Source organism: Octodon degus, unplaced genomic scaffold (genome assembly GCF_000260255.1).
Source record: "Octodon degus isolate 3935 unplaced genomic scaffold, OctDeg1.0 scaffold00342, whole genome shotgun sequence".
NCBI lineage: Eukaryota > Metazoa > Chordata > Mammalia > Rodentia > Octodontidae > Octodon > Octodon degus.
In genome coordinates this window covers 807932-835741 of record NW_004524918.1, presented here as the reverse complement: position 1 = coordinate 835741, position 27810 = coordinate 807932, and the positions used below count along the sequence as shown (strand labels likewise).

The following is a 27810-nucleotide window of genomic DNA, read 5'->3' as shown; positions in this document are numbered from 1 at the left end:
GAGAGCTCCGGTGCCTGTCAGAAGTCTGCTGGGGCCTTCCCTGGTGCAGTCAGTCCAGGGCTGCAGGGAAGCAAAAGTGTGGGCAGGTGGTTAGAGTTAGGACAGGGTACACTGGAGGAGCCAGGGAGGAGTGCTGTGGCCCCCAGCAGCCAAGCTGAGCTTGGCCATAGCAATGGGATGGGCTATAGGGGCAAGGACGGAGTGCTCCCAGGCTCCTACGTGGCCCTAGCAGGACAGCAGTCTAATGCAAAAGCAAGCCCAGGATCCCCACCCCGGACCCCCTGCTGCCCTGGCCCTGAGCTGCTCACTGTGCTGGCACGCTGGGGGACTGTGCTTAAATGCTGGCGTGCCACTGCTGCTGCTGTCGTAAAGGTGAGATTGTTCTTTCTTGCTATTCAGCACAAACCCTTCATCCAGCCTGCAGTGCACAGAGGCGGTGCCCCATGCCAAGGGCCAGAAATGGGCTGAATAAACTTGGGAAGAATCTCCTGACTCGAGCTTTCTTAGCCATTATGTGGCTGTGATGCTTCACTTGTCCCTCCCAGGAGGGTTGGGCCCTCCAGGTGCCAGAGCCACCCAGCCTAGGCCAGAGTCTATGACAAGGGGCCCACAGCTGCCTGCTGAGTCCCAGTGGGCCAGTGTCCTGCCTTGGGTCCTAATCTCTGCTTTTGTCACTATGCATCTCAGCAATTTTGTCTTTTCTGGTCCTGCAAAGCTGGCAGGGGTAGAGGTGGTAGGCAGGGAACAGGATCAAGCAGCAATGCCTGAACTCAGGCCCTTGCACTTGCCAGGTAGAAGCTTATTCTACTGAGCTATCTCCCTGGCCCCTTCATGACTCTTTCTAGGATCCCTTTTCCCTTTCTTCCTTTCCTCCTGAGCTTTTCCTCCTCCCTCCCCACCATTCACTCATTTATTCATTCAACAAATGTTCAGACTGTCTTCCCTGGGTGCAGCCCTGACTGGGTGATACCTGGGACTCAGAGATGATTCAAACCCAGTGTCTGCCCTCAGGGAGCTCAGGGCCTGATCGGGGAAGGTGGACTAGGTAAACAGACAGTTGTGACTCAGTCCCTGGCTACAGGAGCCCCAGGAAGGAAGCTGCTGTGCCTAGGGCAGGGGGTGCAGTCCAGGTGGCCTCAGAGGCCTTAAAGCAAGAAGTAAACAAGGGTGGGGTGGGATTGGGGGTGGAAGGACAGTGGTGACACGAATGGAAGCAGAAGGAGGGGCAGCGTCTGCAGCTACACTAAAGCAGCAAAGTGCTGGGTGTGTGTGAGAAAACACAAGCAGGTTGGGGTGTCGGGCACCAGAGTGCTGGGTGCTGGGACACAGTTGCTAGGACAGGTTGTCATGGTTGAGTGACACAGAAAGGATGTTTTATCCCAGAAAGCTGTGGGCTGCTAAGGATTGAGGTGGGAGATCCTGAGAAGTCAGCAGTGATAAGTGCTGTTACTCTGGGAGCCAGGCCAGAAGGTTGGGAGGAGAGAGAAAAGCAAGGCCATCGCGGGAAAGGAGAAAGAAGGCCACGTGAAGCCACCATGCTGGGGCCGAGGGGCCAGATCAGGTTGGAGATCGAGAGGGGCTGGGCTGGCAGCAGGACCCAGCTGCTGCCCCCCAGGCCTAGAAGAAGGGATCTAGGTTTCATCCTAGGGGCCTGGGCACGGGAAGGGCTCTCGGGGGCACTCACCAGGCACCTGCTGCGGAAGCCCACTGCCACGCTGGACATGCTCAGAGGGCTTGTTTATGGGCCTCTATCTCAAGGGGTGCCTCCCAGTTCCTCTGCTGTAGACTGGCAGGAGGGGCATAGGTTTTTAGAAAATCTATGGGAGGAGACTCCCACAAAGGGGTGTGAAAACAGAGATCAGGCTCTGTCTTCACAGGGGCAGGAGGCCAGGAGCTCTGCTCAGCATCTCAAACTGGGGAGCCTAGATTTAGGGCTCAGTTGGGAGTCTGGGTGGAGTCTGAAGTTCACAAATTCTTCCATTCAACAGCTGGCCATTGCATGCTGTCTCCTGTCCTCCAAGGGCTCACCCATCAAGGGAAGGGATGTGAACTCAATAAACAGGTCCAAATCATCCCTGGGGTGACAAGGGATAATAGAAAGTCATGGGGAATGAAGGGACAGACAGGAGAGGAGATGGTGTTGTTTTAGATGGAGGAAGGGACTTCTGAGGACAGATCTGAATAAATGAAGAAGTTAATGCCAAGGTGGGGTAAGGGGCAAGCAGAAAAAGTGAGGGGGCAAGAGGGACATTTGAGTGGGAAGTAGCTTGCTGCAAGGTCTGAACACCATGAAAGCCCAACACCTGGTGAGTCCTGGTATCCACTGCCCATGCGGGAGATGGCATAGCATCAGGAAGTAGCCCAGCCTGCAGCCCTGACCTCACTCCATCAGCAGGGAAGGTCCGGCAAGCTGAGCTGGCACCACCATGGTGGCCCTCCCACATGGGCAGCACATGAGAGCAGCTGGGACACAGACTAGCACCCGAGGAGGATGACTACTTGCACAGACTGCAGGGAGCCCCCTGCCTGGGGTGCATGGCCAAGAACTACAGGAAAATGATGATGCGTGATATGAAGACAGCAGGTGGGAGAGGAGCTGGGCAGTTGCAGGGGCCAACCTCTCCTCAAGGCTCCCACTGGGAAACTGAGCTCAAGAGCCAAGCAGCAAGCAGCCCAGGATGTCCCCCTCCCACTCATATCTCCCCAGAAGCCCGTGTCTGTGGGGAGGGGCAGGGAGGGGTGTGGTGGGCACTGAGTATCCATCTCCCACAGATGACGTGGCCTGTGTGGTGCCATCCGAGTGTCTGCGGGTCTGCGGGGCTGAGATTGGCTGCTCCAACATCGCCTACCCCAAACTGGTCATGGAGCTGATGCCCGTCGGTGAGGTTTCTGGGTGGGGGATGGGTGGGAGCTTGGGATCCAATGTGACATACAGTTGGGATATTCTTGTCCTAGAGGAGAAGAAGTAGGCACAAGCGGATGCACTGGTGGCTGGCGGCCTGGCTTCCCACTTGTCACTCGCTCCCTCTTCTCTGGGCCCCTCATACCGTTAGCATCAACCTCATTTCAAAGAGAGAAACTGAGATCCTAAGAGGTACAGTACCCTTGCTGAGGTCAGGTGCATGGCAGAGGCCAGCTGGGGCCTGACTCCAGCTTATCTGCCTACAGTGTTCTCCTTTGACCCACTCTGTGCCAACCTTCAAGAAACCTCAGCACTGCCTTTCCGTAGGTACCACCTGGGAGCTACAGCCCTTTTATCAGCACCATCTCATCTAACATTACAGTTGTTGGACACATTTTACACTTGGGGAAATGGAGGCCCTGGGTAGAAATGACTCATCTGAAGTTATGGAGTGCCAGACACATAAATTTAAGCCACTGCTCACTCTGCTGGGATCAGGAGTTAGGACGCCCAAGACTCCATCTCTGCAGGCATAAGCCCCAGTCCTCTGCCTCTCCCAACATATTGCAGGCCAGTGAGTAGAACTGTGCTTTGGTTTTTTCTTGCTGTGTGCTATGGGTGGTGAGTCTCCCATCAGAGGAGGTGTGCAAGCAGAAGCAACATACCAAGGGGTGGGGGTGGGGTCGGAAAAGCAGACAGCTTTCCAGGCTCTTTTCCTCTTCGTTCCCAGGGCCTTGACTTTCCCTTGGCCTCCCAAGCTCTCCAGGCTTCACTCAGGCCCACTGCTGCCCATCCCTCCTTCCCTCCTGCAGAGCCCAGGTCCAGGGACACCAATGTGTAGCCCTGGGAACACGCCTGGCTCTGCCACTCCCCAGGGGCAGTGTTTAGGGCATGTCCATTCCCTGCTCAGAGCCTCGATGTCCTTGTTTATAAATTTGGGATGATGATATCAACTACCCCTCAGTGTCCTTACTGGGATTAAGCATAATGACAGAGATGCTGCCTGGAGCATGGCCCGACCACATTGTGGGCTCCCACCTCAGGGCTGTGCCCCCTTCTTCTGTCCTGCTCAGGGGACTTGCCATACCCAGCACTGACACCCACCGGGCACTCGGATGCCACCCCTCCCTAAGTCTCCAGCTCCCTGTCTGAAAAATGGGTGGAAGAAGCCCCAAATGCATCTACCTCGCTAAGACCAGAAGGACAGAGAAGTGTTTGAGGGGAACCATAACTTAATTCATTTTCTTCTGGGCTCCATCCCAGCCAGACTGACAGAAGTCATAGCAGCAAGTCAGACTTAGAACCATGGCCAGGGACCACCCAGCCCGGCAGCAACTGGCCCTGTTGAGGATGAACCTCGGGAGAGGGGAGCCCAGGGCAGGCTCACTCTGCTGGACCGGGAGTGAGGATGCCCACACCTCCCAGATCCCAGGGCCTGGGATAGAGGGAGACTTTCCCTTGGCCAGGGGTAAAAGGAGAAAAGAAAGCCAAGCAGGGACTCTTGAAGTGGTGAAGATGCCAACACTGAAGAAAAGTTGCGAGAATCTTTGAAGACATAGTCAGAGAAAGGCTCAGAGAGGGGAAGTGAAAAGCAGACAAGCGCCCCTCTGCTTCCTTTAGGGCTCCCTTCTCTCAGGCCTATCAGGGGCCTAGGCTCCCAGGAGCTTTGCCAGCAATGCCTCTATCCCTGCCAGGGGCATGCAGCGGTTTGCAGGCAAGAAGAGCTCGGGTGAATTTCTTCTCCAGCTCTGGGAGCTGAATCTCTGCCCCAGAGCCGGATCCAGGCCAGGGTCTGCCCTGTGCCTGCTGGGGCCTGCCCTGCACAGGATGTGGCGGGAAATTCCCGAGGCAAGGCCCCTGTGCGTGGGGATGAGGCACGCACCCTGCCCAGGGTGTGCCTGCCGAACAGAGGGTCCCATCCCACACTTCCTCACCCACTCCCAGGCTCTGCCTGTGGCCTTCTGTGAACTCCCCCACAGCCCTCTTGCTGTCTTTGGGCTTCCATTTCCTTGTCTATCAAACGGGTTGGTGATCTTTCCCTCCAGTGAAGTCACAGTGTGAAAGTGCCCCGTCAGCGCCAGGCTCTGTGGAAATGAGAGGGCTGTAATAACAGCAACACGCTAGGTAATTACAGCTGGGAACTGTGCTGCAGCAAGCTGCGCACACGGGCCAGGAATCCTTGAGCCCCGCAGCTTGTCCATGGCCTCCCCAGCCATCTAGTCAGGGGTCTTTCTCTCTCAAACATCTTCAGTCTCTGTCCCTCTCCAGCCTCTGCCGGCAGGGCTTTGTACACTGCTGTAAACTCCTGGGGTGACAGCAATGGGGTCTCGGATGGTTGAGCACAGGCAGCAGGGGCTCAGGAGGCCAAACAAGGGCCAGGCAGGGTCTCAGCAGGCCCCGTCCTCACCCCAGGTCTTCGGGGGCTGATGATCGCAGTGATGATGGCCGCCCTCATGTCCTCGCTCACCTCCATCTTCAACAGCAGCAGCACGCTCTTCACCATGGACATCTGGAGACAGCTACGGTCCCATGCAGGCGAGCAGGAGCTGCTGCTGGTGGGAAGGTATGGTTGGTGGACGCCTGGAAACCGGGCAGTGGCTGAGTAATGGGCTTCTGCAGCCCGGTGAGGCCCCACCAGCCGGGAGTGGGCTTTGAGGGGTGCACAAGAATTTGCAACAGAAATGAAGGCAAAGAAGAAGCCAGAGCATCCTGTTTATCCCCCACCTGAATTGCTCTCCTGTCCAGCCCTTCATGGTCACAGCCCTGTCTGGGCTGCCGCCCTCACCCTGAGCTGTGTTTCCTCAGCCAGGGTCAGCTTTCCCTCTCCTAGCAACATCAGAAATCTGCCTCCCTAAAATCTCAACCTGCTGCCACACTGAGGCCCCTGGACTGGCCACACACAGGCCACAGGGCTCTCTGGCCTCCACACCTGGACCGCATTGAGCTCCTGCCAATTTTCTCCTGTCCCTACTTATCCCCTTGTTACTCAACTCAGTGACTCAGCCCAAGTGGTCCCTCTTCTGTGTAGCCCTCCCTGATCTGTCTAACCAAGATATGAGCCTTTTTCTCTCTGTGCCCACAGACTAATGCCCACAGACTAACCACCTCTCATAGCACATGTGGTCATTATAAGCCCAAGTCACCTAGAAACTCCTCCATATGGGGCTGGGGAGTCCCCAAGGACAGGGGCTATATTTGGCCCATTCTCTGTCCCCAAACCTGGCTGGGTACCCAGGATCCTGTAGAGGTAAACTTGGCCATGAACAGTGGAGGTCATGTCCCAGAGTGTCTACACATGTCCACTTGGGTCCTCTCCAGGTTCTGCCCACCCCCTACCCCTCCGCCGGGCCACTCAGGCCCTACTCTGCTAGTGTACGGCACATCCTTCTGGTGCTGGCTTAGCCAATGCAATCGTGCAGCCTCTGGCTTTGGGGTGGGGGCTCCTAAGAGCTCCAAGCAGTTGTCCTGGTGATGCAAACAGCCAGACTCCTGCTGGAATGGCACTGTTGGGACACGCCAATCCACAGGAAGTGTGAGCTCATTGCAAGCAACGATTCTCTTGCCACTGCATTCTGGGCATATGCCCCTGACTGCTAGGGATCCCAGCTCTCTCCCTGTGCTCTGCTGTTGTGCCAGGGGTCCTGCCCCTCGCCAGCCATGGTGTCGCCCCTAGCTAATCCCCTCCATGCTCCAGCATCCTGGCCTGGGACTCAGGTACCCTAGTGCCTGGCCCTATGCCCACCTATGCCCCTGGTCTCCCCAGAAGCAGCTTCTGCCCTGCTTCCATCTGAGACCCAAGTCCTGATCCAGCTACTCCTCCTGTCAACTCATCAACCCCACCTACACTTTTGGCCTCTCTTCCCACTGCTTCCCACCTGCCCCCCAGGCACTGCCAGCCTGCTGTTGGGCTCAGGATCCTGGAGTGAAAGGCAAGGGTAGGGGCTTGCCAGTGATCCTGGCTGTCTCATGAAGAAGCCAGGAGAGCTATCCCTCAGGGGAGGGAGGATGACCTATATCTTTGTAGCCCTAGATCCCACATCTCAGAACTTCTGTTCCTCTTGTTCCTCCCCTGCTGCCTGCTCCCCCTCCTCCCTGGGATGCTGTGACCAATGGGCAAAATGGAAGACACGAAATAATTTGGAGCCCACTCCACTACGGGCTCCCCATGACCAGGGCAGCAGCCCAGGGCTGTGATGGACAGGCTGGGAGGGGACAGCTCTTCTAGCTTTCCTGGGGCTCCTTGAAGCTGAAAAGGGTTGCTGGGGAGAAGGGCATTCCAGCAAAAGGCAGTCTCTGGGTTGGGCGGCACCTCAACAACCTGGTAGCTAAATCAGAAGGCACAGGCTGGGTGGCAGTAAGAAGGCCAGGGCCCAGGCCAGGCTGGCTGCAGAGGCCACAGCCCCACGCGCAGAGATGCTGAGTCTGGTCTCAAAGGGTGGGGTGGGCGGGTAATGGCAGCTGCCTGGGCCTTTGAAGAGGCAGTACCCGCCGCCTGCCAGGCTAAGGGTTAATTAGCCTTAATCAGTGTGGCACCTCCTTCCTCCACCCTCTCCCTCAGGCCTGGAAGGGAGGAAAGGGAGGCAGGCAGCCAGCCAGCCAGGGGAAGGGATACGCCCTGCAGCACACAGCCTCCATCATCCCCAGTAGCCTGGGCTCCAGTAGCTGCCCCCACCTTCTCCTTGGGAACAAGAAGCCCAACTGGCCTGGACAAGGTGAAGGGTGCCAGCCAGGTAGGAACAGATGAAGTGCCTGCCTCAGCTTTCTCTCCTGAGCTCATAGACTCAAAACCCCAGGACCCTCCTCCTGGAAGTGCCCCAGATTGATGCTTCCTCTGCGACTCCTGAAGTACAGCCCTGCCAGGCTGGTCTGCTTTCTTTGCTGGACACAGGGCTGGATAGGCACTGGAGCCTGTTCACACAGGGCCCTGCACCCAGAGGAGCTCTTACCAGGATGTGCCAAAGCAGGAATGAAGCACCTGCTGCAGAGGGGCCCTCAGCCACTTAGAGAGGTAGGACAGGGGAGCCAGAAGGGCTCAGGCTCACTTCGGAGCCCAAGCTGCCTGGCTCCAAACCTTGTCCTCCTAAGACAGAGATCACCTTAAGGTGGATGGGGGTGGATAGGGTTGGGAAATGTGCTCCAGTGAGGGTCCCTTCAGATCCCAACAGCTCCCTAGAGCATGGTATGTTAAGAGAACCACTAAGAGCTCAGTGTGGCCCAGAGTCATTTGCAGCCCCCAAAAATATAGTCTGTGCCCTCTGTGCCTCAAACTAAAGGGGAGAAACCTACCCTCCTGGAGTGTCCAGTCTGGAGAGAGACAGGAAGGAGACAAGAAGACACCCAGTGGGGCCGGGGAGATAACTCAGTAGAATAAGCACCTGCCTGGCAAACGCAAGGGCCTGAGTTCAATCCCTGGTTCCGTAAAATAAATAAAAAATAAGAAAGAAAAAAGAAAAGATAAGAAAAAGACACCCAAGCAAATGTGCACATGGAGCTGGCTCAGGGACTTTGGAGGGCAGTAACACCCAAGGGGTCCTTTAAGGACTAACTCAGCAGATTCCAGGGAAGATAAGGAGCAGGCAGTCCTGGGGGCTGGAGGCTGAATCTACTAGCAGCAGGGAGTTTTGCAAGGGCACTTACTTGTGGAGTAAACCAAAGGTTAAAGGAGACTGCAGCTGGGCTTCAGGGGGCAGAGAGGTGAGAGAGCATTATCTTAGTGACCGAGGCAGGTGCAGCACTGAGGAAGTATCTATGGACACCCACCCCTCACTGTCACCTACAGGCTGGTCATTGTGGTACTCATTGGTGTGAGCGTAGCCTGGATCCCCATCCTGCAGGGTTCCAACGGTGGACAACTTTTCATCTACATGCAGTCTGTGACCAGCTCCCTGGCCCCCCCAGTAACCGCAGTCTTCATTCTGGGCATCTTCTGGCGGCGTGCCAATGAACAGGTGGGCAGCCAGGAGCTCTCTGCCTCTCCTGCAGACATGCTTCGATCCATTCAGACCTTCCCTCGGTGCCTTGAGGGGTGACTTGTATTTTTCCCGTGGCCCACAGCTAGCCTTCTTCCTCCCCAGGGGGCCTTCTGGGGCCTGATGGCAGGGCTGGTGGTGGGTGCCACAAGGTTGGTCCTAGAATTCCTGCACCCAGCTCCACCCTGCGGTGATCCAGACACCCGGCCAGCCATCCTCCGCAGCATCCACTACCTGCACTTTGCTATTGTCCTCTTTCTGCTCACGGGGGCTATTGTGGCAGCTGGAAGCCTACTAACTTCACCTCCCCAGCAAGTTCAGGTGAGTTTTCCCTGACCTTTGACCCTGTAGGCTTCTTGACCTGAACCTCAACATTTTTTTTTTTTTTTTTTTTTTTTTTTTTTTTTTTGCGGAACCAGGGATTGAACTCAGGCCCTTGCGCTTGCCAGGCAATCACTTATTCTACTGGGCCATCTTCTCGGACCTCTGATCTTATTCTGATCCCTGACCCTCTCCAACTTCAGAATTTTCTGGCCTTTAACTCCTAACACTGCCTGGCTCTAACTTCTGTTCCCTTTCAAACTCAGCTTCCTCTTTCCATCATGACCCTGGTCCCCTCTGGACCCAGCCCTGTCCCACCACACTCCCTCCCTCACATGCCTTGCAGATTGAGAACCTTACCTGGTGGACACTGGTTCGGGACCGGTCCCTGGGAGTCAAAGCAGGTACTGGTGTGGCCCTCAGCACCCCCCCCCAAGGCGGGGCTGGAAGCATGGATTCAGGGGGGTGGCCTTGCACCCTTCATCTGTCTCTTCCCACCCTCCTCCAGGTGACAGCCAGACACCTCAGAAACGCCTTTTCTGGGCTCGTGTGTGTGGCTTCAATGCCGTCCTGCTCATGTGTGTCAACATCTTCTTCTATGCCTACTTTGCCTGATGCCACCACTTTGGGCAGGAAGGAAGGAGCCCAGAGTCCCTCTTTGCCTAGAGTGGACAATGGGACGCAGAGAAGGCCTGACTCCCCACACAGCTACAGACTGATTGGTGTGCATCACCTGGCTGAGCCAGCAAAGAAAAGACCTTGAAAACTTAGGAGGGAAATAGAAAACAACAACAACATACTATTTCAAAATTAGCATCAAGGGGCCGGGGAGATGGCTCAGTAGAACAAGTGCTTGCCTGGCAAGCGCAAGGGCCTGAGTTCAATCCCTGGTTCCAAAAAAAAAAAAAAAAATTAGCATCAAAACCATAATTCAGAAGAAAATGAGATTTCTGATGGACATTGTTGTCTTAGTTCCACAATTTTTATTTTGAATACACAGGCCCATGTTAGTAGCAGTGGAATTTGCTGGGCTCAGTACTCATAGGGTCTCAGGCCAGCCCTGGACAGAGGGGAAGCCCCACATGCCTACAACACAGGTCCTCCTGAAGAGGCTGCAGGAGCCTCATGGGTGTCTCTTCTGCCCTGCCTTCTCCTGGAGGATGCGGGATCTTCCTTGCACTCTGTTCAAGGCCCCTCCCCAACTGCCTGGCATTCCAACTCTTCCCAAGCCCCAGTTCCCAAGTTCCACTTCCTGCTCCCGAAGGTGTCCATTTTTTTTCCAACTGGATGTCCCACTCAAGCTGTGCCTCTACCTAGGCTGCCTGCCGACCAAAATCCAGCTCCAGCCACAACATCCCCCTGGCCTGTGGATTGTCCCGTCTCCCCACAAGTACCCAGACCCTGGTGTGTGCAGAGCCAGGACAAATGAGAGCCACAGCAGCCCGGATTTCCCACGTTCCAGGGCCCGGGTCTACCCCTCAGAGCTGTCCGTGCAAGCAGTCAACAGTAAGGGATCCATCACCTTTGCACTTGCGCCCACCCACCCACTCAGCCCAAGATACTCTGAGTTGAGCCGAGTCCTCAGCTGCTCCACAGGATTTGACCTCTGACAGCAGAGGAGGGGCTTCGAAAGAGTACGACCAGTGACGTCACATCAGTAGTGGCCAATGGAAAGAGGCCAGGCAAGAATCCTGGAACTACCTTGCCGCGCACACTAAATACAGCGGCAGCTTAGGGGTGGTTGGGGTCTGTTCCAGTTTATGGGAAGGTGCCCTAGGCAGCGCGGACCCAAAGTTCAATCGTTTTCTGCTGAGCTGTTTGTAACCCAGGCAGGAGGTGTCCGTCTTGTACGGGACCTGCGTTCCTGCACACGCCCCCGGGCGGGTTCAGCCGAGCTCACAGGTGCACCGGCTGCACGTAGCTCCGCGGGAAGAAGCCCACGCGCCCGCAGGACCTGCCTCGCCACCAGTGGGGGTCTGGGCGCTCCAGGACCTCGATGATGTCCCCTCGGCGGAAGCTGAGCTGTGAAGGGTCCTGAGCCGAGAAGTCAAACTGGGCCTGAGCAAAGCAGGCGCGGGGCGACTGCAAGAAGAGAAAGCATTTTAATAGGGTGGCTTTAGAAGCCCCAGACCTGGAGGACCCTAGGAGGTCGACTCAGCGGGGAGAAGAGTCTTGGGGAAGCATTGGGCTTGACCTATCCCAGATGGGTGACCACCCCATCCCTGGCGACTTTGTGCTGCCCAGGGCCTACATTATTGCATCTTCATAGAGCAACATGATTGCTAGCAGCCTCGCAGGGACAGAAGGGCTGGGGAGGACCTAAATCCTGGTCCTTAGGTGGGACTCTGCTTGGTCCCTGGCTCTTTCCTGGTCTCGTTTCTCCAGCTGTACAGCAGCCAGGATAACTGGCTCAGGTATGGACCACAGGAGAGGGCTGTATCCACTATGCAGTGTTCTGCAGCCAAGAGCTGCGTTTCCAGCTGTTGTCTGTGGCCAGGGACATGATGGACACTTGGAGCTGCCCCCAACAGTCAGGCTTGGGTTCCAGTCCTGTCTAAGTAGGACCTCAGAGCACCCTGCCCTGTGTGGGACTTGGTCCTCACCCATGCACAGCAGCTGAACCGGAGTTCTCTGTAGCATGTCTGCTTGGCGCCAGGATGATGGCACCTAGCGCTCTGGCCCTACTTGCTCCACCGGGATCCCAGCTCTGAGCCTGCACAGTCCCATCCGAGATGGTGATAGAATCAGAAGAGACACTGTAATTAGCGGTTCTCTGCCCCGGAAGGAGGAGGCGTCACGAGTCTCAGGAGACTGAGCCAGCTCTGCCGTCACCCCCCTGAATGGATGACCTTGGGCTCAGGCCAGCCCAAGGAAGTGGGTGCAGGGCAGGCTAGGTTGGCCCTGCCCTCCATTCTGGCTCCTTCACACTATCCAGGGGCAGAGCTGGCCCATGCAGTGGGAGGGGATGGAGGGTGGAGAGGCAAATGCCCTGCAGAGCAGAGTCCACCAGTGGGGCCTGCTGAGGCCTTGTTTAATCTTCTTGGTGTATCACACCCCTAGTCTCATCCTATTAGACATAGGGGAAACTGAGGCCCAACTAAAGGCTGAGCTAGCCTACAGGTCATACAAGATGTTTGAGGGGACCGGGGACATGACTGTCCCTCTTTAGGCCTCAACTCGGGCCTTGCCTCCCATCCTCCCTGCACAGCCCAACTTCTTATGGCCCCAGGCATGGGCCACACCCCCTTTTCTAGGAAAAACACATGGGGGCTAATAACCCCATTGGCCAGTGTCATCATCTTAATGAGAGTGAGAGCTGGTCCTTGGGGTCCCTTAATGAAAGGGCTGGATGCTAGCAAATTGCTGTTATTGTGAGGACAAGGGGCAGATGGACCCCCACAAAACTAGGACCTCACCCACAAGTATGCATATTTCCCTACACACGGGTCAAGCCAGCTCCTTGCTGGGGAGCAGAAACCAAGACAGAGCATTGTAGGCCTAAGGCCTTGAGTAAACCATATCTCTCATGGAGCCTCAGTTCCTCATCTGTATAATGGGACTGCTGAGGCTCCCAGAGCACAAACACCAGACTGGGGTGTGGTGCTCAGTGGGTACAGCACATGTCTATCCATTTATTGAGTGCCTGCTGTGTGCCACACTATTCTAGAAGCTAAAAATAAGCCAGAATGGTTCACCCAGCGAGATGGCTACCATCCCCATTCTCCAGACCCTGGCCCATCCCTCTTGTCCCACTGCACCCCTACTGGGATATGGTCTTGGGGCCTGGGCTTGGCCTGCCTTTGGCAGCAGTAACTGTAGGGCACACAGACACAGAGGTGGCACAGGGTTGCGCGCCCCCCCCCATACCTACCTGTAGCAGAGGCTCCTCGTCACGCAGGAAGACCTGCCTCCTCTTGGCGATGGTGGTGGTGCGGTAGAAGTCGACCAGTTCATTGAGAGAGTTGAACTTCTCATCCCACAGGAAGTATTTTCCTGAGGCCTCACGCAGCACCTTGAAATGCTGCACCTGGTCCCCATAGCTGGAAAAGGACCCATGGCAACCTCAGCCCAGTACCCCTGCCCAGTGCCCCACACTACCACCCGGATCTAAGCCTCTCTTGTAGTGAGACCTAGAGTTAGAGCTGAGGTGCCAATGGGAGGATCTCCCTCCCGCCCTGCACATAAGACCTGAGGAGCCCCCTCCCTGGCTCTGACGAGTCCTGTGGCAGCGTGCTCTGGACCAGGCGACTGTCTTGCTATGTGACCTTAGGTGAGTAACTTATCTTCTCCAGACCTCAGTTTCCTCATAATGGTGACACATTTTTGTGGTTAAGTGAGCAGAAAATGCTGACTTTACCTTATGGGCAAAACTAAACTGCTTCCTCTAAGTGAGTCTCCTTCATGCCTCTTCAACAAGCTCTCGACTTGAACACTCTCCTCCTTCCTCTCCCCCTGCCCAATTCCTTGAGGAATGAGTCCTAAAATAATCGTGACACACACCAAGGCCTGCCGGTGTGAGAGCAGGATCTGATGCCCCATGCCCTTTCTTTTTCCCTCAAGAACCTCACATGGTTGCCTGCTGCTCTCAGGGTAAAATTTTATTTTATTTTATTTTTTTATAAAATTAAATTCAAATTTTATTTAATGATTTCAAATTACACACATTTCAAATTCCTAAAATGGCACAGAGCCATCTTGGAACGAACAGCACGGATGAACACTGACAGCCCTGAAGCTCAAATTTCGTAAAGGAGGCAGTTTATCTGCAAATCACAACCCATTACGGAACAAAATGAAGTCTCTACCTCTGTACTTTGGCAATAGCTATTCTCTAAAGGAATAGGAAAAAATGATTTTGTTATTCTTTAAAAATGGGATTCTATCTTTAGATTAAAAATTTAAAGATCAAAAAAGCTACATTTAGATGTAATGTGATTACCAACACCTCCCTGCCCAAAAACCCCACCAAAGAATGTCTTATCAAAATCACTGTGAAAATAAAAAGGAAAAAACTACTGATTGCTTAAGGATTTCCAGTAGTTAAGAGTCTCAAGAAGTATGGATAGTTCCAAACAAATGTGTTCTTCACATTTTAAGTCTTTAATACTAAATTTTCTCAGGGTAAAATTTTAGTGTCCAGACTCAAGATCTGGCTCTGATTATGTGTCCTGCCTCATGGACACTCATGGGCCCTGCTCCTTCTCGTTGCCCGGCACTTCCAGCCTCCCACCAAATGGTCCCTAGTCCCTCCCAGCCCAGCTGAGGAGACTGCCTGTTCTCCCAAACTGGCCAGCTAGGCAGAGCCTCTCCTAGCAGAGGGACCTGCCCTAAGCCTCCCACGCCTACGCCAGACAGCCCACCCAGGGTTGGAACTGAAGTGACACTGGCATAGGTCAGGACAGTGGACAGGAGCAACTGCTGTGACTCCCTTCCCTGCTATAGGCATGGCTGGGCCTGCCCTAAGGTTGGGAAGAGCAGATTGGGGCCTGTGTGGTAGGGAAACTGAGGCTTCAGTGCATCCACAACCTGCCCAGAGCTACCAAGCAAGGAAGGCTGGGATTGGGGCCACATCTGAGCTCACACTTGCTCTAACATGCCCCCCATTGATGACTCTCCCATAACAATAGCAGTCATTATTCCAATTACGATATTAATATTGTCCCAGATCTTATCCAAGTCTAGGTTCACACTGCGTGATGCTCTTTGGGCTGACCCTGGGCCCCAAGCCAACTCTCATTCCCTCCCTGTGCCTACCTTCCACAGTGCTACCTTGCACAGCCTTCCCAGCTGGCCAGCCAGCTGGGAAGTGCTGCACTGTGGCACCCTCTTCTCTGAGCTCAGAGCTCAGCTTCTGTGCCTGTTGGGGGTGTAGCTGGTGCCCCTCCTGTCCTGGGCCCATTTGGTCAGCTGGGACATGGAAGGGTCCAGCCCTGGTACCTAACCAGGAAGGCACCCACCAGATTAGAAACTGTCCCAGTCAGGTGATTTGTAAGGCTAAAAGCCAGGCACCTGGGGACAGGGCCAGCACAGGTGGGGGTACCACATGGCCACTTAAGGGAAATGGCCCTTGGCCTCCTAAGCCATAGGCTGAGTCCCATTTTGTTCATATGAGGGGTAAGTAAGAGCCAACCTTCAGGTCAGAGACTTAATAGCTAAAAACAAGCCTGGGGATATAGTTCAGCACACAAACACCTGCCTGGCAAGCACAAGGTCCTGAGTTCAATTTCTGGCACCAAAACGACCTAAAGCAAAAGCCAAACATGGTGGCACACTCCAGTAGTCCCAGTACTCGGGAGGCTGAGGCAAAAAGATCATCTTGAGTTTGAGGCCAGCCTGGACTACACAGTGAGTTCAAGGCACTGTCTCATAAAAACAACAAAAAGCAAAGTAAAAGCCCATTATGCTGGTGTGCCCCTGTAATGCCAGCACTCTAGGAAGCTAAGGCTGGAGAACTGCAAGTGGCCTGGGAAACCCAGTAAGGCTCTGTCTCAAAATAAAGAATTAAAAAAGAGCTGGGGAATGTAGTTTTGCACAATGGACCTGGGTTCAAGTCTCAATACCAGAAAAAAAAAAAAAAAAAAGCCTCCTCTTTTGGATGCAGAGCATTTCTGAAGTGGGTTCTCCTGAAGAGCAGATTCCTGCCCTCCCAACAAGAGCCACCACCCCACCACCCAGATTTGCAGCTCTCCCTGTCCCATACCTGCCACCAGGTCCACAGGTGGCAGGTCTGCTGCTTTGCTAAAGGTTTAAGATTAACACTTCAAGATGAAGATGCGTCTGGGGTAGCCGTGGATTCCCCTGACCTGGCCTCCACCAAGCAGTCTAAACCTACTTCTGAACTATTATGCTTTAGATCAAGAATGTCTCCCAATGGGGCCGGGGAGATGGCTCAGTAGAATTAGCGCTTGCCTGGCAAGCACAAGGGCCTGAGTTCAATCCCTGGTTCCACAAAAAAAAAGAATGTCTCCCAAGAGCCTCCCTGGCTCAGAGGCAGGGCTTTTGGATAACTATTGAATTACACAGTGCCTTAGCTGACTTGCTATTCAGCAGGGGTGCACAGCATCACGGGGTGATACATCCCAGAAGGATGCACTTCTTTTCCCGGCCCTCCCCTCTCTCTGCTGCCTGACCCCATGACATAAGCAGCTGCCCTCTGCCCAGGCCCTTCCACTGTGCATCCTACCTTGGAGCCAGTCAACTTTGAACTAAAAACTGTGAACCAAAATCAACTTCTTTAAATTGAAGGTATCTGGGCCGGGGAGATAGCTCAGTAGAATAAGTGCTTGCCTGGCAAGCGCAAGGGCCTGAGTTCAATCCCCAGTTCCACAAAAAAATAAGTTAATAATAATAATAATAAAATAAGTAAATAAATGGAAGATATTAGGTATTTTGTCCCACTACTGAGGAAAGGGACTAAGACAAAAACACACTGCCACCCTTTCCAGTGGGAAGGAATTTTCAAACTTATTCTTATGTGTCAAGGCTCTGGAAAAAAAGAGACCCTCATCTAGGGTCTTAGACTCCTTCCTCAGAGCCAGTCACCTCCCTGGAACCCTCAGCCCCTCCCACAGCCCCTTTTTGATCCTCCTCGAGCACCTACTGCTCCTAATGACTTGCATGCTGGACACAGAAACAGCAATGAAGGCACAGCAGGCCCTGAGGGGTCTATCTTGTGAGGACTCAGGAATGGAGTGTCACCAGCCACAACTTTAGAAACCTGTTTCTTTTGAGACATGATGTCACAGTCCTGTAATCCAAGCACTCAGGAGGCTAAGGCAGGCGAATCACCATGAGTTTGAGGCCTACCTGGGCTACATAATGTCTTTAAGGCTAGCCTGGACTACATAGTGAGACCCTGACTTTAAAAAAAAAAAAAAAAGAAAAAGAAAAAGAAGAAGAAGAAAGAAAGGAAAGGACAGAAAAAAGAGAAAGAAACCTGTCTCTGGAGGACCCTAGCCCTGACATGGGTGCCTTGGGCAGGCCCAGCCTCATGATGTGACCAGCACTTGCAGTGTCTCATTCTAGAGGGGCTGGACTTCCCATGGAAACAAAGGTTCTGGACCAGGTAAGCAATGTCTCCAGGCCAGAGACAAACCTCGTCTATATGCCCACCTTGAGCACTGTTCCTGGTGATAAGGGGCTCATGTTGAGGACTGTGGGACCTATGTATGCCAGGGATGCTGAAGCAGGTAGGCAGGGGACAGTGACCATCCCCCCCACCCCCGCCGTCTGACTTGCCGCAGCCACCAGAGGTCATGTGCTTCCAGAGACAGCCTGTGAGCCCACAGCTCCTCTGTGCAGTACCCACGGGCACTTGGGGTTTTCCTGGACTTTGGCTGGGGTGTGCAGGGAAGCACTGTTCCAAGTAGTGGAGTGACAGCCATCTAGGACCAGCCAGGAAAGAAGTCAGGATATGGGACCTAATAGCTGTAATGAGGAGCACCCAGTGCTGAGGCAGGAAGCCCTCAGGAGCAGGCTGGGATATAGGTGGCCTGGTCCTCTGGGTACAGCAGGTTGGATTAAGACTTCAACTCCTAATAATCACATTTTTGTGATTATTAGGAGTTGAAGTCTTAATCCAACCTGCTGTACCCAGAGGACCAGGAGCATTTTTGGTGTCTGGAGTTGTTACCCTGAGCAAAGTTTTTCTCTTGGGCCAGCCAAATAGTTCAGCAGATTAAAGCACCTGCAAGCAGGCTCAGGGTCCAGGGGTTCAATCCCCGGGCCTGCCGTGTTGGCCCCTTCCCTGGGGCATACTGAGACAGCAATTGAGACTGGGCGTGATGACGCGTGCCAGTAATTCCAGCTCTTGGGAGGTTATAAACAGGCGGATCACTATAAGTCCAACCTAGTAGTGAGACTCTGAACATTCTGTAGACCCTTCCCTAAAATACAAAAAAAAAAAAAAAAAGGAAAGAAAAAAAAGCATTCTCTGATCATACAAGAGTCAGGAATCAAAGATGAAACAAGGAAAGAAAAGGACTTGGTTATTCCAGAACTTTCCATCCTGGGAATTTATAAATTCTCAAATCTGGAAACATACCAGCCACCAGCCTGCGCAGGGCTCAGTCAACAGCAGATATTGTCCTTTTATCCTGTCCATTCCTTCCTCAGTGACAGCTGAAAAGAGGGAGCCCAGATAACAGTGGTTGCCCGTAGCTCCACAGTGGACTTGCACGTACAGCTGCAGCCCTCATGGGGTGGCAGGGCCCCCACCTGAGGCCAGGTAGAGCGGGCGTCTAAGACTCCCCAGCCACGGCATCCGGGCTCCTTGTGTGAACCCTTGGCCTGTGTCCATGTACCTCTCACTTATCTTTTCCTTCAGCCTGATCTTGATGGTTGTCATCCTTTGAGGCCTGGATGGAGCCTTGAAGCATTTGAAAACCTCCCAGACCAGGAGCCACCAGGGCCCCCTCGGCCTCAGCCCCACTACCCAGGGCCCAGGCAGCCTTGGATGGCAGAGCCGCTGAGTCTGGGGCTTGGTGACCTTGATGCTGGAAGACTGGGTTGGACAAGCTGTGGGCCTAGACTGGGGAGACTTCAGGAAGCCTGAGCCAAGTGGAAATGGGGGCAGCCACATCTGGGCCCTTGTGTGGGCACGGCCTCTCTACTGAGCCTGGGTGTGTAAGCTCTTGGTGCAGCTCTGTGTGTGTTTGTGTGTGTGCACGCATGTGTGCGCACACTTGTGTGCTCGTGTGTTTGTGTACGTCCCTTACTGTGGGAGTGACTCTGAGTCCATCTCTTGATAAGCAGTTGTGGATATGTTTGCCTCTGTGTGACCCCCACACCCACCCACCCAAAGAGTAAGGGGATGGCTAGGTCCCTGGCTGTCAGAGAAAGCTAAGGACCAAGTCCATTTTGCATATGGCAAAAGGATCTACTGATGGTGAGGTAAACGTAAAAAGAATTAAGATATGTTATGTACATGTACCAACTCTCCACAAAGACTATAATCACTATAAACTACAAATAGTACTAATAAAAATTAAAATTAAGAAAATAATAAAATAAATACCTTCACACATGCATATAAAAGGACCAAGTCTAGCCCGATGCAGGGCAGTCCGTCTTGCCCAGCGGGTTTTTCTAGCTTGGTGGCGGCAGCAGCAGCAAAGGTGACAGGAGCAGCCCAGGAAGCGAAAACAAGGCCGGTGGGTGGGGCTCCCCCCAGGGCCAGGAGCTCAGGTGTGGTGCTAGCTGCCCAGTGGGGGGGGGGGTCTCTGTCAAACTGACCTTGGACAAAAAAAAAAAAAAAACTGACCTTGTGAGGGGCAGTGCCCAGACTGTCGAGGGAAAGCCCTGCAGGTCTTTGGGTCTCAGGGACAGAGGGTGGAAAGGCACACCAGCTCTTCTGTCCCTTGCTGCATGACCTCGGGCAAGCTAATGGACCTCTCTGAGCGTCACTTTCCCGCAAGTTGAATTTCTGGGGACTGTGCAGATTTCCTCCCTTCTTGTCTGCCCTAGCCTGAGCTGACACCCCCAGCCCTCCCTGCTTCATGTGTGCAGAGCCTTGAGCATTACCCAAGACCTTCGGAATGTCCTAATCCTTCATTCTGTCACCCCAGCAGAACAGGCACCAAGAGGACAGGCACCAGGGACAGGGCCTGGAGGAGCAGGTACCCAGTAAGCCTGATGGGAAACACATGCACATCAATCCCAGGGCACCTCTGACAGGGAAGAAGCAAAACACTGGGGACAAGTTGTTACTTATGACACAAAGCCTGCATGGTCTGACAAGAGTGGGCAGAAGCACACAACCCGGGCCCTGCACGCCTGCCTTGGCCCCTGGCCTGCTGGCAGCCAGTGTAGGCTTGCTCCTTTAGGGGGAGTGGGGCAGCCCTTTGTAAACTCATAAAGGGCAGCTGGCTGTAGCCACTGTCACTCTGGAAGGCCACGCGAGGCCTATAAACCCCGACAGCTTTACAGGACTTGGCATGAGCAGACAGGAGATGCCATGCGCCACAGGGTCAGAGTTCCAGGGCTGAGCCAGCGAGAGAAAGAGCTCTCAAACCCCAGTCTGCAAGGGTGTTCTGGTCCTGGATGACCCGTGGGGGCCAGACGTTATAGTTCTTCAGATCACCATTTCCAGGTCTCAGACTCATTCAGACAAGGGGAGCCACAGCCTGCCTGAGGCCACCCCATGGGACCAGAGCAAAGCCAGGACTACATTCTTCTGTGAGAGGTCTGGACCTGTGGGCAGGAGCAGGGAGCAGCCTTCAGGACCAAGTGGGGCTCCCAACCCCTGCTAGGCACATGATGTGGTAACCACCGTATCTGGTGTTTATTGAGCCCTTACTAGGTACTAATCATCATACTAATCTCTTTACATGAGTGTTCACTTTATAGATGAAGAAAATGAGGCTCAAAGGATAACTGTCCAGATCATACAGCCAGCAGATATCAGAGCTGAGACTCATGCTTGAAATTTTACACTCCCAACCACATACTGTGTCGGACCCTGCTGGCAGGCACCCGAGATGAGGGGTCAACATTGGATGGTGGGCCTGGCTGGGCCTGGGAGAAATAAGAGCCAGCGCTGCTAGCTGGTGCCACTGTGGCCAGACCACTGCCAACAAGCCCAGTGGCTCCTCCCAGCCTAGCCTTGGGACATGTGACCAGGCCCCTTGGGGAAGTGCTGGGGTGAGTGCCAGGATTTCTCTAAGTTGGGTGCTCAAGTCCCTTCCCGGGCACATGGCTCCCCACTCACAAGCACACCCTGGCACTGCCCACCGACCCTTCTAGACAGACTTATCCAAACACACCCCTCACCGTCCTGCCTCTGGGACGCTGCACATGTAGTTCTTGTGCCTAGTATTTCTTCCCTTCTTCTGTGTACCAGACTCCTATTCACGCTTCAGAGCCCAGCTCAGCTGTCAGCTCTTCATGGGTGTCTTCACCATGCAGGATGAGTCCACGGTCCCTGAATTACACATCTCTTCAACGTGAAGGCCTTCTGGATTCCCCATCACACTGCTTGGGTTTGAATCCTGACCTGAGCTGAGGTTCACATACAGCCCGGTGTTTAATAAATGCTTTTTGTTTGTTGGTTTAAACAAATGCCCACTAGGGCCAGAGATTTGGCTCAGCAGCACAATCGCCTGCGTGGCAAGCGCAAGGTTCTGAGTTCAATTCCCAATAAGGGAAGAGGAAAAAAAAAAAGAAAAAAAGATAAAAGCCTATTGAACGAACTCTCCAGGCGCTCAGGTCACTTACAAGGGGCCGCCAGGAGGGGGCAGCATCAGGGCCGTGCAAAGACAGCGTGCTGAGAGTCAAACGGGGTGAGACGTCCTCTACCTCCTCCCCTAGCAGCTTGGCTCCGGACGCGGCTGGAGTCTCACGGTCCCAGCCGTGCTAGGTGACCTTGGGCTCACTCGAAGCCCGACTAGCCCGCCTGGCAGGCGCCGTTCCCAGGAGATGACCGGGCCCTGGACAGCTGGCCCTCGGGAAACAGCCGCTTCCTGCCTTTGCAGCGGGCGCAACTCCCTGCTGTCTGCTGGAGACGCGTGCGCTGGAAGCGCGGAGGAGACGCTGGAAACGCAGCGTCCTACGCGTTTCTCCCCGCGTCCTTGTGTTCACGCTGGGGAAACTGAGGCTCGGAGTGCGTCCGGGAGAACGAGGGACGGCGGGTTGCGTGGTTTGGGGATGGAGACCAACTGAGTGATGAGGCTGAGAGCCCCGCGGCCTCGGATCTGTCCTCAGCAGCGCTCCCCGCCACCGTGGAGAGCTGCCGCCCCTGACACTCCAGCATATGGCCCTGTCACACCCCCTGAGCTCAGAACAAAAGGGATGCCGACTAGCGCTAGGACGGGCTCCCGCGGGCGCAGCCTCCACCCATGGCTTCTCCCAGTTCCAGGATCCCGGGTCCTGTCGGCCCACTAGGCGCGCACACGCGCCTACGTTTGCAGGTCCTTTGGGAGTCCGGGTGCCGCCGGCTGCTGGTGAACCCAGCCGCTAGAAGACAGGGTTTCCGGTAGGGCCACGTGACACACCGGCTACCCTCCCCCAGCCCAGGGGCGGCACAGCACAGAGACTGCACAGAGACATGTCACTGTGCAGACCTGGCCACCACGTATCCTCAGCACATCCCTCAGTCCCCAACCCCGTCACCTCCCGTGTCTCCCCACAGGCCTTCCTGCTGTCAGCATCACCGCCAAGCACCCTTCTCACAGCAGCCAGAGGGATTCCTTTACAAAATGGAACTTGAGGGGCTAGGGAGCTGGCTCAGTAGAATAAGCTTTGCCTGGCAAGTGCAACAGCCTGAGTTCAATCTCAGATTCCACCAAAAAAAAAAAAAAAAGGAACTTGATTGAACCTCCTCCCCCTGCTCAAGAACCTCCACTCTCCCTTTGGCTCTGTGAAAACATTGAACCTCTGCTGCAGGCCCTCTCCTGTCTCCTGTAGGCCCTGCTCTTACTCTCTGTACTCCAGCCAGCTGGCCTCTGGATTCCTACAGACCCCAGGGCCTTTGCACTCCTGCCCCCTCTGCAGAAGGCTCCCAGGTCCTACCCTTTACTCCTCCATCAGCCCCACCCCCATCCCTGGGCAGCCAGCCACTTCCTAGCCCAGCCCAGCTCTTTGCTCAGATGCTGCCACCACTTCCTAGGAGTGGAGTGACCTTCCTCACCGCCCTGGCTCACTGGGCTTGCTTGCTTGCTGTCCCCTCAGGAGAACTGAAACCCACTCTGTGCTCTCCCATGCCTGTCCCTGGCTCCCAGAGTTCAGCACACTGACCCCTAGCCTGCATTCAGACCCTGTTTTTCAGGGTCCTGGGAGTAGGAAGGACCTGGACCGCCTGGTCCTGACCCAGTCGCCTCCAACCAAGGAGACACTGTTACCATGCTAGGCACTGTTCTACATGGGGTACTGTTTCTCACCACCTGAGCAAAGAGAACCCTGTGCCTGAAATACTGTAGGTTGACATATTCGTTCTTGTAACAACCTATTTTACATGTAAGGAAATGCCCAGGGAAGTTAAATGACACGCCCAACATCACACAGCCAGCAAATGGCAGCACCAGAATGAGAACTCTCGGTTGCCTGGTCTCAGGCCCATCCTGGCAGGACCTCAGCACAGAGTGAGACCCGTCCAGAGACTGTCCTGGGCACCTACATGTACCTTACCCAGTCTCCTACCACCTCATCAGCGCTGTCACCCCTTTCTCTCCTGACAGGGAAACTTCAATGGCTCCTTACTACCTATGCAATGATGTCTGTACCTCACAGCACAGGCCTGAGTTTGTTCTCTCAGCACATCCCCTGCTCTGACTGCCTTGGGGTGGCCCCCCTGCACAGCCCCCATCCCGGCAAGCTCACTTCACAGAGACAGAGAACTCGCCCGGTGAACTCTCACTCTCCCGGATCAGGAAGGCACCCAGGTGGTTCCGCTTCATCAGGATCTCTTCAGCCAACTGCCGGGAAATCCTGCCCGAGTACCATCTGTGGAGAGAGGGGAACTGAGGCACCAGGGCTAGGCTCCCACTCACCCTCGCCCAAGAACCTCTCTGGTTCTTGAGGTAGACCTAAGATGTGGGAACCCATTTTACAGGTGGGCAAACTAAGGCAAAGTGTGATGAGATGAGACAAACAGGAGGTAAGACAGCCCAGTGTTTGCTCCAGAGCCTTTCCTAGCATACCAGGCAAATATACGTGCTGAGGCAAACAGGAAAATCAGGCTCCAGTAGAGCCATAAGCCTGCCAACATTGGTCTAATTTTTCCATTTTAGATGGCAGGTTGTTTCTGTTTGTTGTTTGTTTTTTGAGACAGCGTCTTGCTGTATAGTCAAGGTCAGACTTAAACTTTTGTTTTTCTTGCCCCAGGCTCTCAAATGCTAAAATTACAATTCACAGTCCTCCATCACCATGTGTGACCTATATGATCTCTCTCTCTCTCTCTCTCTCTCTCTCTCTCTCTCTCTCTCTCTCTCTCTCTCCACGGCCTCACTATACTGACTCTGAACTACTACATAGCCCAGGCTAGCCTCCAACCCACAGTGATCCTCCTGCCTCAGGTTCCCAAGGGCTGGTATTACAGGCATGAGCCTACAGTAGATCCTTCAAAAAGCATCAAACAGGGCTAGGGATGCAGCTCAGTGATAAAGTATTTGCTTACAGTGCTTTTAATCCTCAGTTCAATTCCCAGTGCTGCAAATCAATCAGTCAATCAGTCAATCAACCAATCAGTCAATCAAAACAATAGTGGCCATGATCTGGTGAGGAAAGGTCTCTCTGTGTACCCATTCCATAGCTGTGCAGACTCAGGCCACCTAGACTTTTTCATAGGTACAAACTCCTTTTCCTGATGATCAAGCAGAATTGTATATACAGAAGGTGCTTCATAGACGCTTATCCCTCGGCAAGATCTGCCTGGCCCCAACCCCTAGGGCCCTCACCCACCCACTGTAAAACTATTTGCACTCCAACCTCGATCTTCAGTGGATAGAATTCAGGGGTAGGACCTTCAGGGGTGAGTAGAAACCCTCACTAGTGGGACCAGAGCCTGCCATGGTTTGAATGTGTCCCCCAAGAGTTCATGTACTGAAAACATAGGAACTTTTGTTTTGGTCCCCAAAGCAGCAGTGTTGAGAAATGGAACCTCCGGGAGGTGATGGGTCATAACGGGTTTGTCCTCATGAATGAGTAGATCCCTTTGCAGATTGTGGATTAGGGGGTTACAGAAGAAGTATCTGCTGGAGATGCAAACCCACTGGCTTACCCGCTGGCTCTCCATGGTACAGCAGGAAGGCCTTGCTTTGCCAGAAACCAAGCTACCACTGGTAACACACTTGGGGCCTCCAGCTCCACTCTGAGGCAAGTAAGTCTCTGTCTTTTATAACCTGTCCAGTCTCAGGTGTTTTGTTATACCAACAGAACACAGACCAAGACAGCACCCTTATAGCAAAGACGTCAGAGAGCTTTTACCCCTTGGTAAAATATGAGGGCACAGCTAAAAGATGGCCATGTACAAAACAGGCAGTGCTCCTCACCAAGCACTGTGTCTGCCTAGGACTTATCTTGGACATCCAGTCTCCAATACTGGGCACAGTGACTATGTGGTGCTCCTAAACCTGTAGTCTTTGCTCACAGCAGCCAGAATGGGCAGACTCCCACCGCTGGAGGGCCTGGGGGATGCCCAGCTCTAAAACTTTTGCCCAGCTCTAAAACTTTGATAACTGCTGATCCACAGCAACTGGAAGAGTCCTGATGGGACTATGGCAGGCCAAGGGCAGAATCCAGGGCCTCAGTCCCCTGTCCTCTTTCCCTGTCCACCTCCAACAAATGCTTCCAGAGCTTAGCACGGCTACCAAGCATGGGTTGGGGCCTCTCCTATTGTGGTGGTGCTAGCGAGACTTCCACAGTGAGAGACAGAGAGGTGCTCTGGGGTCCTGGCCCTGGCCCTGCACCCACAGCTACCTGATGAGGCTGCTGCACAGACTTGGCCCCAGGCTTTGGTCTGCATGTGGGGCAGGCTGAGGGGCAGGAGGGAGATACCTGCGCTCCTTGCAGAGCCAGAGAGATTCCTAAGTGCAGTTCCTGTGCTTCCCTCAGCCCAACAGAGCTGCAGCTGCCTGCAGTGTGCCCCTCCTGACCCCTTCTGCTGCGTTCTCACTCCTTCCCTAGTCTCAGGGACAGCTTCTTGGGGGCCCACACCCCCAGACGAGCTTCTAGGTCACTGATGTCCCCAGCTGGGGTGAGAGGACACTCTGCAAGTTGAGGCTGGGAAGGTGGTCACTGAGGGTGAGGACTCAGCCAGGGTCTGTGGAGTTAAGGACACCAGAGCACCATGTCTGCGCCCTCAACCTGGGCAAACCCCAGGCCAGCGACTCAAGCTACCACCTGTTCAGCACAGTAAAAACTAGAGGTCCCAGATCAGATGGAGAGTGAGCTGCCACTGGCTCCGCCCCTCTCTGTGGGGCCTGCATGGGAGTTTCCTGAGGGGCCGGAAGCCTTTGAAGAAGCCACAAAACCCCACAGGAGACATCAGTGTGTGGGCAGCAAAAGGTGTCACCCACTCACTCCAGGGAGTGCCCTCCCCACAGTGCATTGGGAAGGGGTAAAGGGAGCCTCTTCCCTGCATGCCAGCCCCACTCCATCATGGTTTACCTCTGTGAGTACTTCCCTCATTGATATGGACCCTGAGGCCCAGAGCTTCCAAGAGGATGCAGAGTAAATCCATGCCCCCACCTCCCTCCCAGCCCTGCAGCTGTACCTTCTGTCACCTGCAATTCCACTATGACGCTGGATGTGTCACCCAACCTCTCTGTGCCTAAGACACTGCGGATAATGCTCCAGTAGCACGGATGAGCTGATGTATGCAAATGTTTGCTGTTGCTGCAAAGAGTGGTTCAAATCGCCCCTCCTCCACATCCCTCCCTGGCAAACCTCTACTCCGACCTCCAGGCCCAATGGGCCACATTCTCCCTTTGGAAAGCCTTCCCTGTACCCTATCCCCTGGGTCAGGCACCTCTTCCCTCTGGGGTCAGCTCTGGGTCATTGGCTTGCATCTCTCAGGGGTTCTGGGGACAGGCAGGGGTGACAGTGGGTGCTCAAGGAAGGAGTGAGCCTGGTACCAGCCCCTCCCCGACTCTCCTCTCACACCCTGGGGCTCAGCCAAGTGCAGAGCTGGACTTCCCCAGGATATTTGGGGACAGTACAGGTGCTGAGGGTATGAACCTGGGGCAAGCACCTGGAGAAGGCCCCATGCAATGCATCAGGGCCAGAGCTGAGCCCAGAGGCTGCAACTCTGTAGCACCCAACTCCCCTTTGGGAGCCTTGCTAGGTGTACCTAACTCCAGTTGGCCCAGAAAGCAGAGACTTGCTCTGGGCTTCTCTGCAGCCAGGCCTCTCTCACAGGCGTCCCTCCTCCCAGGCCAGCTCCTCCACTGTAGTCTCCTGCGGTCCAGTCCATGGTCCACACAGCAGCCCCCGGGCTTCCAGATGTACCGTGGGCTCAGCACTGCCTGAGCTCCACGCCTGCCTTATGGCCAGGACTAGATTCTCCCCACCTTCCTCTCTCATGATTCTCCCCTTCCCCTGCCCTAGCTGGAGGCTGAGATCCTGAGGGGACAGCTGGAAATGCTGGAGCCCTGAGAATGGCTGAGGACCTAGGAGATGGGCCGTGCCTAGCACAGGAAGCTAGAGGTGGTGGCAGGTTTGAAAATAATGCAAAGAAAGATAAAGAGGAAACCCCCTCTGGGCCTCACCCAAGGCCTGTACCTCCTTTTCTTCCACCCCACAGCCACACAGCATCATAGCACCCAACCTGCCCCTCCAGACTGCCTTGCACTGTCACCTGACTGAGTGCCTCCCCTCCCTTAATGCTCCATGGCTGCCCAGTATCCCACACCTGGCACTTCAGGCCTTGTGTCTGACCCAAAAGACTCAGGTTCTCCTTCACTTATCTCCCTTGGCTCATCCTGATCCTCTCCTAGGCATACCTCAAGATTGTTTTTTCTACATAGCCAACATCTCCACATTTTCCAAGCCCTCACTCCTGAGCAGCCACTTCCTCTGAGAGGCCTCCCTGGTTAGTCACCTCAATGCAAACCGTCTTCCCATGTAGCATTTTCTCTATGTCCTGTACCTGTCATGGAACAGGACTCTTCTGACTCCTCTATGTGC

At 54.4% G+C, this 27810-nt stretch overlaps 2 protein-coding genes across 6 annotated transcripts in view; one reads left to right on the top strand and one right to left on the bottom strand.

Moving 5' to 3' along the window:
* Nucleotides 1–10036, top strand: part of Slc5a10 (solute carrier family 5 member 10) — a 98669-nt gene extending 88633 nt beyond the window's left edge. For 3 of the 5 annotated variants that reach the window (XM_023708215.1, XM_023708214.1, XM_004647937.2), the window contains 6 exons: nt 2773–2880; nt 5315–5465; nt 8682–8850; nt 8977–9192; nt 9539–9596; nt 9701–10036. In XM_023708215.1, coding sequence (XP_023563983.1) covers nt 2773–2880; nt 5315–5465; nt 8682–8850; nt 8977–9192; nt 9539–9596; nt 9701–9807 — 809 coding nt within the window. In that variant the 3' untranslated portion in view covers nt 9808–10036. The other 2 variants (XM_023708212.1, XM_023708211.1) reach the window with 2 other exon arrangements.
* A 125-nt stretch (nt 10037–10161) lies between these two features.
* Grap (GRB2-related adaptor protein) overlaps nt 10162–27810 on the bottom strand; it is a 27295-nt gene continuing 9646 nt past the window's right edge. The window contains exons 3-5 of the mRNA XM_004647935.2: nt 23506–23628; nt 13064–13232; nt 10162–11274 (exon numbers count right to left, since the gene is read on the bottom strand). Of these exons, the coding sequence (XP_004647992.1) occupies nt 11089–11274; nt 13064–13232; nt 23506–23628 (478 nt within the window). The 3' untranslated portion in view covers nt 10162–11088. The remainder of the gene's footprint in view (nt 11275–13063; nt 13233–23505; nt 23629–27810) is intronic.